The 12,670-nt window shown below is 30.8% G+C and overlaps 1 protein-coding gene across 2 annotated transcripts in view; it reads right to left on the bottom strand.

Annotated features, from left to right (window-relative positions):
• The window catches only part of LOC112047597 (DNA-binding protein D-ETS-4), a 48,399-nt gene extending 37,124 nt beyond the window's left edge, over positions 1-11,275 (bottom strand). Inside the window, exon 1 of one of the 2 annotated variants that reach the window (XM_052881984.1) lies at positions 11,000-11,275. In XM_052881984.1, the coding sequence (XP_052737944.1) occupies positions 11,000-11,038 (39 nt within the window). In that variant the 5' untranslated portion in view covers positions 11,039-11,275. The remainder of the gene's footprint in view (positions 1-10,999) is intronic. The other variant, XM_024084745.2, reaches the window with a different exon arrangement.
• Between the last annotated feature and the right edge of the window lie 1,395 nt (positions 11,276-12,670).

Raw genomic sequence — 12,670 nt, 5'->3', positions numbered from 1 at the left:
CACATTCAGTAATTGAAAAACATAAACATGCAATAAAATATGCAGTAATTTATTTTTCAATAACTTTATATTTATTTCAATAATTTCACTGAAATATAAAGACTAAAAACGTAGAGCTTATTATTCTCTCATGTTAAGCCTTAAGTACTCGAATATCACTGGTAACCGATATCTATACTTTAGTCCGCATTGCAATAATGCTACTGAGCGACAGGAAAAGTCTCACATGGTACTTAGTACTTCTACGGACGAGCTCTGACATAATAAAAATACAGTTTGAAAACTATAACCCGACTATGTAAATAGGGGTCTAAAAATAATAAAACAAGAAAATATTTCAGATAGAAATGCATAGAAAACAAAAATAAAGGTAAAGCCGTGGTACGCACGGATTATATAAAATGTTTATAAAATTTATATAGCCTACGTCACCCGGGCCAATATTATGAATCCCTTGACACCTCATTTATTAAAATCGGTTCAGTAGCTTAGACATAGTTATGATAGAACATACACGCTACGAAACATACACATTTATTTATTTATTTATTTATTTATTTTATTAGGATAACCAACAGCTATTACAATTTCACATGTTAAAGATTTACATTGAAATAAATATATGAGTAGTTATTGCACAGCTAATTATAGGTTAACACAGCGTACACAAATTAATATTATGTCAATACTACAGTTGTCAGAAATTAATGAATGTCAAATTACACAATACAAATTAATATGCAACAAATGTCAGACTACAATAAACTAAAAGCAATAAAATTAAAATAACAAGTCACATAAAATTAAATATAAAAAACAAAAAAAAATGATATCTAAAAAAATTACAAAAAAAACAATTACAAAAAAAAAAAACAAATTACATTTACACATTACACTTAAGATTACAATACAATTACAATTAAAATATTATGTTATTACTATTATTACATGTCATTATTATAAGTCAATTATAATATTATGTCAATACCAGTTGTCAGAAATGAATGGATGTCAAATTAAACAATGCAAATTAGTATTCTAAAAATGTCAGATTACAATACACAAAACTAAAAGCAATAAAATTAAAAAACAATTCACATAAAATTGAATATAAAAAACAAAAAAAAAACAATTACATTATTAAAGATTACAATACAATTACAATTAAAATATTATGTTATTACTATTATTACATGTCATTATTAGTCAATTATTAATTAAAAGTCAATTATTACTTAGCTTAGCTCTCCTACTCAACCGTTCGCCTCGCCAAATAACACTTTTTGTAACGCATTCAACAGTTGAGTCCCTCAAGTCAAGCGTGCGTAACGAAGTCTAACTTCAAAAAATTTTAATAAAAAAAATTAAACCGACTTCAAAACATAAAACGTACCGGCTAAACTGAAAAGCGAAAAATAACATCAGATTATGCTTTGCTGTTGATTACTGATTAATTTAAAGGTTACCCGATTATGTATTAATTCAAGTCATGTAAAGATATCATAAGGATTTAGGTTTTTCAGACAGTGTTCTTTCAGAAACGGCTTAAATTTACACGATACTCAAATTAAGAACCTCCTCTTTTGTTTGAAGTCGGTTAAAAAGCTCTACGATAACTAATGTGACTGGAGCTAGGTATAATACAAACGCAGACCAAACCGTAGCAATCAAGTGTATTCATTGATATTGCAAGTTGCTATCACCACATAGGAATGTCACTTTTCCTCAGAAAGACCGGTTTAGACTTTCATAAATAACAAAAAGAATAAAACTCATAAATCCCCGATTGAAATGTGACTAACAGTCAATCTATATATTCGTACTATATCAGATATTTCAAGGAATTCGAACCTTTGAAGGCCTTAAATTAAGTCTTTTATGTACTACCATCAATATAATCAGTGTATATATGGTGTGTTTCAAATGATTTGTCTTGGATAAATATTGCTAAGTGGTCTTAGCTTAGTGATTTTTTATTTAAATTATTTTAAGCAGGTATCCTTAATAAACCTAAGATTTTATGTTTTATGTAGGTATTTAAGATACGTACAATAAGTGATACCTGAACATTAATAATTGATGTCCTAAGGTTATAATTATTAGGCATTTTAAAGAACAATTTTACATTAAAGACCGTAAGTGGATTTTTTAATTGCATTTTTGTTTAATTATTATTGAATTGTATAAACTTAAAAAGCCTACTTATTGTATTGAAATAAATTTGAATAATAATATAAAAGTAGACAGCTAGTGTAAAATACTGACCATGCGAATATTAAACGTAAACTCATACCTACATTAATAATATAATTTATTTTCCGAAAAATATACATTAGGTAGTTATATGTTTTTCCCTAAACTATTAGCTTAACCGTGGGTCGAAGGTTTTTTACGCATAAATTCATCTTAAGTGCATGATTCATACCTTAAGTGAGGCTAGCCAAAAGTGTCCGTAACAAATAAAATCTCATTTTCCTTTTAGCCCCAAAGGCTTTCGCAACAAAGTGAATCAGTATTCGAAGATCGGAGATACGAAAGTCTTATTTAAATGGATGCGGCGTTTTACGCACCGGACCGTTAGGAAATTGTTTAAAGTATTACCTACATGATTGTTTTGCACATTTAGGTAATACGTGATACAGCATTTAGTTAAAACAGCATGTAAATAAGTGTGTTTTTTTCAATTTACTTAAATTTACTGAAGCAAAATTTAAATCATTTTATAAATATCTCAAAATTAATTTATCGTTGTTGGTAGAGAATTTTATTACAAAACTAATTAGGGCAATTAAAATGATATAACTTTAATTAATAATTGTTATTATTTTATTAATATTAAATTTTAGCTGGCACTGTTTAATTAGTTTTTTGAGCATTCACTTAATTATTTATTATTTTAATAATTGCATTTGAATAATAGATTAAAAAAAAATACAAATGTTATTAAGCTTAGCAAAGTTTGCCTCATACATTAATTGGAAATTTTCTAACATTTCCATGTGACACGGTGACCATACCTAACTATTAGGCGGCAGAATTTTGCAATACGCCAGTTTGACGTCAAATAGTATGAGTCACATCCACACATTCGGACATCGGTGTGTCGGATCACGTAACTTGGAACAGAAGCGGCGTCCTCGACCCCAATACAGTCAAGTGAAAATCTGACCGAAAACAATCGCCCCATTCTCTTTGAGTGACTGCTCTATGGTTGTTACGGCAGCAAAGAAATTGTTCGTTCTGTTTGTTTTTTTCTAAGTAACTAATGTACCAACTGCTATTATTTTACGTATGCCTGCAGATGTTATATCATTTTCTATTGCGTTTTTTTCTGCTAGTTGTTAGTTGGTCCAGTTAGCAGTAGTAGTTAACTTTGGATCACGAGGTCTTGGATTTGAGTAGTCGGACAATGATATACTATTACATTTATATTAAACTAACTTATAAATTCAGCCCTCTTCAAAAATCCGTTCTTAGCAAACGTCTATCTATAGACTACCTCCCTGCCGAATTTATCTTTGTACGTCAAGCGGTTTTTTGAAATTTTGTGATTCTTCTCTTCAAAAATATTTTGCAATTATATATTAAGAGGATTATAATTTCAGAGTATTGTTATTAAAGTTATTATTAACAGAGCCAATTTTGTTGTAACCTATATTAAGTTGTGCTTTATAATATACTCCATCAAAACATACTTACAGTGCAAAAAAGTTCGAGTAATTATGAAGGTAAATAGCATTGTAAGTAACGACCACATAACTCAGTCGAGTGTCAACAACTTCATGGGAAAATATGTGAACTAGAACTGCGAACTTAATAGCGGGAAAATATTTAAAACTTTTGTTACCAGCCCCATTTTCAGGGTTCTGTAGTAAACACAACTTTTATTTTTTTGTTGTATTTTTAAGATTATCTCTGAATGCATGCGGCATTTATTTAGGTTAATCAATTTAAATCAGGAAAACATTGCATTCACTTTTTATAAGTTCCAGTTAATTTTACTTTTTTACTTAATTTATAATTTATTTTCCATATATTACTCAGTTAGTTTTTATTTATTTATTAAGTAACATTTCCATTAAATAAGTTCGTTTCGTTAGTATAAAGGTGTCTACGTCATTTTAAAATTATTATTATATAGTTAGCTAGTTATAGCATTTTCATGTAATTAGATTTACTAAAACTGAGAATCAAACCTACGTCCTCCATATTGAGAAACAACTGCGCCAGGCACTATAAATAATCTTATAGATAGCCATGCATTTACTGCTTCAAAATATTTGTTTACTTCTTTGATGGAACGAAAACACCAATAAAAATTAAACAATAAAATGTTATCACCTAGACATTATAGGAAAAACGTGTGTGTATCAAAAACTTGTTTTTATTGTTCTCTACTTAATGGATTGTAACGCAAAAAGTGTTTTATTGTGTTGTAATATGGTTGACATTTGCTTGTGTTTTTTATTTAAAACTAGTATGAAAAACAACCCGAGATGTGACCTTCAGGGTTCGCTTCCGAGTTGTTAGGAGCTTGCACACACTTGCAGATAAATCTCACTGCCCAGGTTCAGACAATTTGTGAGTACGACAGTCGAGTCTAGCAGTTTTCTGTTGAAATAATTCCATATTTTTTATGTTATTTGTCACTAAATAGGGTATTGTATTTCGTTACATTACGAGTACGTAGGTCAGTCTCCTCTAATTCTATGAGGAGGTACGTATATTATACCAAAAAAATAAAATCTCTTAAAATAAATAATATAATGTGTTTTATTAGGCTTAATAGTAATACCAAAATGGTATTACAAATAACGTGATTTTTAAAATACATAATTAAACCAACCATACCATCATTCTGTGCATATTTCAGACTCGAATCTCACCGGTTCGGGAAAAAATACTGAGACATTACATTCAATACCTTAAATAACCTTTTTAATATTAAAAAAAAAAAAACAATCGACTTTATACGCCGTAATAATACATCACATCAATAATTTATTCCTTAAATATAATTAAAGTAAAAAATTTATTTTTTGCATAATTTACCATATTGAGAGTTCTCGTGACCACCAAATAAAATATTTTTGTTATAAATAAATTTGTCTGAAGTAACTTTTGTATGCGCATTTTCTTTAATAGTAAGATTTTTTTTGTATAACGAACGCTATGTCAGGTTAATTTATTCGAATGTAATTACTGATGTAAAATTGTTGGACATTGACCCTGTGGTTAATTATCTTGATTTAACCATATAATATATTTATGATTTATTATAAAATCTTCTGAAACTTTTTATTATCTAATACCTTAAAATATTATTTGAATCTTGGAAATGGCTCTAACGATTTTGAAAATCATTTTTTAATTAAACGAAAAATATACGAAATTTGGTATTTTTTTGTTGTTTAATTAAAAAATATTTTTACATTGTTATTAAATTTAAATTATTTACATACTATGAATAAAATAAAAAGTATAAAAATTTTAACTTTGCGTTTGCGTCCGTAAGTTTTTCGAATCTATTAATTATGTAGATAAATCCTAACAAATAAATGAACTTTAGTATTTCGCTGATTAACTTGGTTCGTTTTACTCTTATTTTTTGTCCCTTTAAATACATATAATGCTTGTTGATATTATAATTCAATAAGTACATCAATCCAACAGTACATCAATCATACAATCAGTTTCTAACTGTTTATTACATGTATTTATAATAAGAAATCCCCTAGGCCTGATAATATTGATAATGAAACATCATAAACAATACGATAAACTGATACAGACAACTGGAAACTGAAGGACTTGATTAGATTCCGTTATCATTAAAATATTAATTAACTTATGCAACGTTGGAATAAACCAAGGGACAGCGAAGAGAGAACAAGACAAGTTCATCTTTTCGGGTGTTTATTAGAATTTATTTTTATGGCTTTATAAATGAAAATAAACAAAAAAACATGATTGACTTATCTTTCTTTTAAGAAAATTACGTGCTACGTGTAACGCCATCTAGTGAACATCTATGAAAAATCTTAATTTTTGTAAATAAATTTTGGTAAAATTAAAAAAAAACTCGAAATAATACTTCACTTTAACCTTTTAATACCAGTTAATAGTTTATTTATTATTGGTCCTACACTGTTTCCCCAAAACGATGCCTTTTATTTAATTAAAATTACTACGATCACTAAGCCATAACATGTTTTCGTTGAGAAAATCTACTAATCCTTTTTATTATCTAAATGAAGATAATTAACAACAGGGTCAATATCCAATAATTTTATATCAATAATTAAATTCGAATAACCTGACATAGCGTTAAACCAAAAAATATAACTATTAAAGAAAATGAGCATACAAAAATAACTTAACTGATCTTCTTTGTTTGGTTAATTTTTTGTTCTTTTTTTACCTTTATCTGTCCATATCAAATTTTAATAATTTTATTCAACCTACCGACAAGGTACTTACGATTTTATTATAATGTACATTTCCAGATGAATAATATTTTATCTCGAAACATGTGCCACCGATTTAATTATCGCATACAGTATATTGACCCTGATGGATCTTATTGATGTCTAGAATTTATCACTTGTAACTAGACTTAGTACTTGTTTACTACGTAGATGTGTTGACTAATTCAACAATTTCTAATCTCGCCTTATTGCGCACGTCTATTTATTTTAATACGTATTTATGTGAACGGAGGCATGGTAGAGGTAATCTCAACTCAGTAGGTATACTTAATCTCAGAGTCCATATAAATCTCACACCATCTAACTGTACCTAATTATAGTTATCTGCAGCCTATATGTTGTGAAATTCAGTAGGTAAATACATTTTCTATACTAATATTATAAAGAGGTAAACTTTGTGGATAATCTCTGGATGTATTAAACGAAATATAATAAAAACGAATATTCTTATCGGTATATCGGTAAGTGTATGGAGAAGGGATGTCAGATTAAGTATTTCTTACTACTTGATAAAATAACTTATCCTCAAAATGTAAAAAAAAATGCAAATGAAAAGCTAGAAATGTTTATAATACTAGTACTTATCTAAATACAAATCTGTATAGACACTCTATATCGCTTTGCTCGAGAAAGCGTTAATAAAGTCATACGTAATGATATGTGTGTAAGTGTGTGTGTATCTATGCAAGGCTGGCTCTCGCTGTGTGTGAGATGCTTAGAAATATATTGATATATCTATTTGACAAAATATACCAACAGAGACTAGAACAAATTCGTCTACAGCAAAATTAACATATTACTTTTTTTTATTCGCAAAGTTTGACTGCGTGGCAATTAATATTTATAAGATTCATAAATAGACTAATAAAGTTTATAAATTAGTGATTTCAGAAACAGGTTAGGTGATATAGATCAAACTTTGTGTCTAGATAAGATTTTACCTATAATGTCTTTGTATATTTATCTAATTATAGAGTAGTATTATTCATTTTAAAACATTTAACAAATGAAATGCTTTAGTGAAGATTAGGCGGAGGTGCTATAAATCTCTATCTCTACCTAACGCCCTAGATATTTTAACTTACCTAATGACCGATTTAATTATTATATTAGTTAATAATTTGGTAAAACATTTTTGCTATTACATTTTTTGGAAGACCGATTAAATTTGCTGTAGTAGTACCTACTTGTAAATACGTATTCTGTGGTAGTAGTAAGGAAGGAAGTAAGGGTAGATGTTCATCCGAGAAGACATCGAACCTAGGACCTACAAGTTAGAAAATAACCAAATGACAGTACCATATGACACTTGTGTCATTGAATAAAATGTTATAAAACATAATTAACTATTAAAATATGTATACATGTAACCATAATGTGATATATACAAAAATATTTTGAGAATATGTTCGTATGAACAAGTTATATAATGATTATGTCATGAGATGAAAAATTGGGTTAAAAGTTTAAAACTCAATTATGATTCTCGATCGAGAACATAATCTTTTAAAAGCAATTAACTTTATAAATCTTCGTTATATTAAAGTGCAGAATATTGCACACTACATAGGTAGGTTACGTACTTACAGTTGCTAAGATAAAAAATATTCTTGTAATTCACTAACAGCTTGTTAGTTTCAGGGTGTTGTAATCTATGGTCAGATAATAAATCATCAGATAGTAAATAAATTATAGCCACTACCAAAGGTCACTGGTATAAAATATATCAAGTGTTACCTTGTACCTCTTTCCTTTTTATCTTCAACGTAACTAATTGTTTGTATTAAATAATAAATGAAAAAAATAACAAAATCCCCGAATTAATAATATTAAGACTAACTTTGGATAAAGTACATTTTTTTAATTGAAATCATTCGTGTAACTACGAGATTCCTGAATTAATTAATTATGACTTTTTGCATATAATTAATCATCTACTCAGGTATCCTCAAAGTATACCACCACAGCATCTTATCATCGGCCTACTATGGGCTTCCTCCCTTATTACAAGACGGAGGTCCTGGGGTTTACCCCCGGCTGGACCGATTTAAATTTTCTTAATTGGTCCAGGCCTGGCTGGTAGGAGGCTTCGGACGTGGCTATTTACCAACCTACCGGCAAAGACGTAACGCCAAGCGACTGAGCGTTATGATACGGTGTCGTAGAAACCGAAATACCTCTTTCATCTTAGATTCCATCATTCCATCCATCCATCCACCACATCCACCATAAGGTGAGATTGTAGTCAAGGACTATCTTTTAAACGATAAAAAATCATCCCCACTTTACAAGAAAAGGATGTAAGTACCACAAAAAAATTAAATATGATTATGATTTAGATAATTAATACAGAGTAAGACTAGAAGTCTCTGAGCTAAGTCGCACAGACAGACAAAAGAACGGGTGGAAATGGAAAATAAATCTAAACAAACAGCTACTATAAACATAAACATTAGCATTAACTTACGTACCTACCCTCTAAGTCAAAGTCCTTATTATTCGAACCGCGGACTTTAATTTCATGGAATCTTTCCAATAAATACCAACACGCCTATCAATGCATTTATAGCGACGCTCTCTTTCACCCGCAGTCGACACAGCTAAAGCTATCTCTTTCACAAATCAGTATGATAAGTTATCTTTTTGTTTGTTTCGATGAATTGTTTTGCGATAATAAATAATTATTGAGTTACTTACATCACCGTTTCTTTAACTGCCCTTTATTGTTTGTTGTATTATGTTAATCTTTGTATACTATATGAATATAATAATAATACAAGAATCATTATTTTAATAACATTTGAAAACTACCTACAAAAACTGCATACCTACAACTATTTAAGTTTCCTTTGAGATTGTAGTTAGTATTAGCCTACTTACCTAGATTAGTTTTTTTTACTCAATTATATGTTATCTCTTAACTGCAATCTCACCTGATGGTAACGATGCAGCCTACCTCAGATGGTGACTACTAAGAACCTTACAGGAACACTTAATCACTTAGCGGTAGGTACGTCTTTGCCGGTAACTAGTCCCGGCCGATGTTTACCAGCAAATTTGAATTTTAGAAAATATAAAGTCCTAAATGCGATTTAAGAATCAAACCTAGGACCTCTCCTTGAGTATGAACGAGTGATAACCACAGAATTACAAGCTGCCCCAAAAATATTTCAAAACCCAGTTCTATTTTAAACTAGACAAAAGACAAATCAATCGGAATCAATACAGATTACTCGGAAAATTGATCTCGTCTTCGCTTCTGTTATTGCAGAATCTGTAAGTTTGCAAAGAGTAGAAAATTCTTAGTACTAAACCTATTACAGTGAAGCTAGGACCACAGAAGAAAAGCGCGCAGCGGACCGGGACTGCCAGATTGCGTTTTACTGAAATGATACCTACTTGTCTACAATAAAATCGCTTCGCTCCAGTGAAAACACCTACGTGTATTTTCATTTCTAGCCATTAGTCAATGTCACCTACCTAAATGAATTATTATTATTGGAATCTATGAAAATTTTTGCTCCGCCCCGCTTCCCTCTGCTTCTTTACTTAATTACATATCCTTAATGTATAAAATAAGTGACAGTTCCACTCATCTTTGCTTCTCTTAACACCGATTCATTGGATTTCTTATTTTAAGACCGAGCCGTGATAGCCCAGTGGATATGACCTCTGTCTCCGATTCCGGAGGGTGTGGGTTCGAATCTGGTCCGGGGCATGCACCTCCAACTTTTCAGTTGTGTAAATTTTAATAAATTAAATATCATGTGTCTCGAACGGTGAAGGAAAACGTCGTGAGGAAACCTGCATACCAGAGAATTTTCTTAATTCTCTGCGTGTGTGAAGTCTGCCAATCCGCATTGGGCCAGCGTGGTAGCTATTGGCCTAACCCCTCTCATTCTGAGAGGAGACTCGAGCTCAGCAGTGAGCCGAATACGGGTTGATAACGAACGAATTATTTTGAGTGACACCCTCTTCTTAGCTCTATCCAATGCCACAATAATCAACGCTACCTATATAATATAGCCTAATAAAAGATCATTTATACACATCCAATCATCTTCATTTCATTCAACTGTTTCATTAGTTAATGCTTCACACCAAAATCTAACTTAAAATCTATTGTTTAAAATGATGAGAGACATCTATTTTGCTCGACCGTAGTGGAAAAGCTTCAGTATTCGTGACGCGCAGCACTGCGATGTCAAAATACACATTTATTTACATCTAATAAAGCGATTACTAACAACGTCGCAGCCGTGGAGATGCCCAATGAATATTTACAAACTAAAAGCTCTTTAAAACGGCCCATGTGGTTTGTATTATGAAAAACCGTTCACGTTTTATGCTAATACGAGCGGGCGAGCGAAAACTAGAAAGTTTACTCGCACAGGCGCGCGCACTCACACACACACGTGTTATACACATTACATTTAAAGTTTCATATGAAAAAAAACCAATCAATTACAAATTAAAAAAAAATATAAATATAATTATTAGAGAAAACTCACCGTATCCGATTCCTCGTTGTGACTGTTCTCCCACAACATTTTTACACTCGTACTGTTCGTTCACTTTACAAATGTTCAACAAAATGTTCCAATTGATATGTTCAAACTATAAGTCCACATCCGCGCGTTAGTGTTTACGTGAAAATTTCATCCCCGTATTATTTATTGTGTGGAAAATTTTCCGAATGTGATGTACGCGACTGTAGCCGTGGCGTCGTCGGCGTAGTATGCGCGGGCGCAGGTCTCCGAGCTCGCACGAAGCGAGCCGAACTCCCCCGAGCTCCGCCGAGCGCGCCGACCTACTTTGTTATACTTCGAAACGCTTCAAGTGGTCGAGTGTCGATTTTTTCTCCATTTTCCGATGAAATGCTACCTGTCTCTGCAACTAGGCACTACAAAAAACTGACTCGTTTCCCTAGATTCTTTTTAGCTCGTTCGCTGAATTTTCACTGTTTTATTATTTATAACCGTCTCGTATATATTAAAGTATCGTATCTGTTAATGGAAAATAAATCTCTTTGCTCATTTTAATTGGATTTCACTTCGTAGCTATTAAATATGGAATCTATAGTTCTAGAAAACATTGATTATACGTGTTATGATTGATTATCTACTATCTAGTTGGTACTTTATTCTTGAATTGTGTGTTGCGTGCTTGCTTATGTTGACCGTTATTATTACCCCCATTACCGTATAACAATATATAATTTAATTTTTATTTCAAAACGTTTCAAATAATAGCTCAAATGACTATTAATTAAAAATTTTAATTAATTAAGAAATTTATCACCATGATTCACTATTGAACCTTATATTGTGGGCTTAAGCTCCAAACTACCCTCTTTGCAGCTATTAATAAAATATTATAAACAAAAAGGTTGAACTGACTTCAAAATCACAAACATAAACTAAAAAGTGAAAAATAACATTGTATCTGAAGGCGGTGCCGAGCCAGTGACGTATTAATTAAAGCCGTTTCTGAAAGAACCACGGGAAAAACTGTCTTTGAATCCTAAAACTTTATGATTTAATCGGCTTTAGTTAATGTATCACTGTGTAGGCACCGCCTTCATAGTGATCAGAAGGTAGCACAGTAGAATGTTATTTTTCGCCATTAAGTCGGTTCAACTTTTTTGTTAAAAATATTTTATTTTTCTGTTTTTACTGTGTCCTAGCATAGTGAACGAAAGCGCTACAGTACGGGCCATTTCGTTATTTTATTTCATTATTTTACTGAACCGATATTCATGAAAATTAATTTGGACCAATTTGGAAGTATACTCTTTCAAACAAAAAAAATATTTTATAAATTGGTTAAGAAATTACGAAGTTATCAGGTAACAAACATAAAAAACACGCGTCAAATTGAGAACCTCCTCTTTTTTTGAAGTCGGTTAAAAATAGGCCAGTGATCATCATGGTAAGTTATCACCAGTATAATAAAAAAATTGCTGATTTTGATTTTAATATTTTACTAAACAAAAGGGTAGCCTTTCTAAAACGTAAGGACTAAGGACACAACAAACAGTCATAACGAGACCTTAAGATGTTGAATGCACTTAGTCACGTACCCTGACTTACACAATCTACGAGTAAAAGGTCCAAAATTACTAATTGGTAATTGTGACTAATATAATATAAGATTCAATAAAATTTTTCATTTCATACAAT

The sequence above is a fragment of the Bicyclus anynana genome, chromosome 6 (assembly GCF_947172395.1).
Source record: "Bicyclus anynana chromosome 6, ilBicAnyn1.1, whole genome shotgun sequence".
Taxonomy (NCBI): domain Eukaryota; kingdom Metazoa; phylum Arthropoda; class Insecta; order Lepidoptera; family Nymphalidae; genus Bicyclus; species Bicyclus anynana.
Note: the sequence above shows the minus strand (reverse complement) of the source record. Positions and strands in the feature narration are given on the sequence as shown.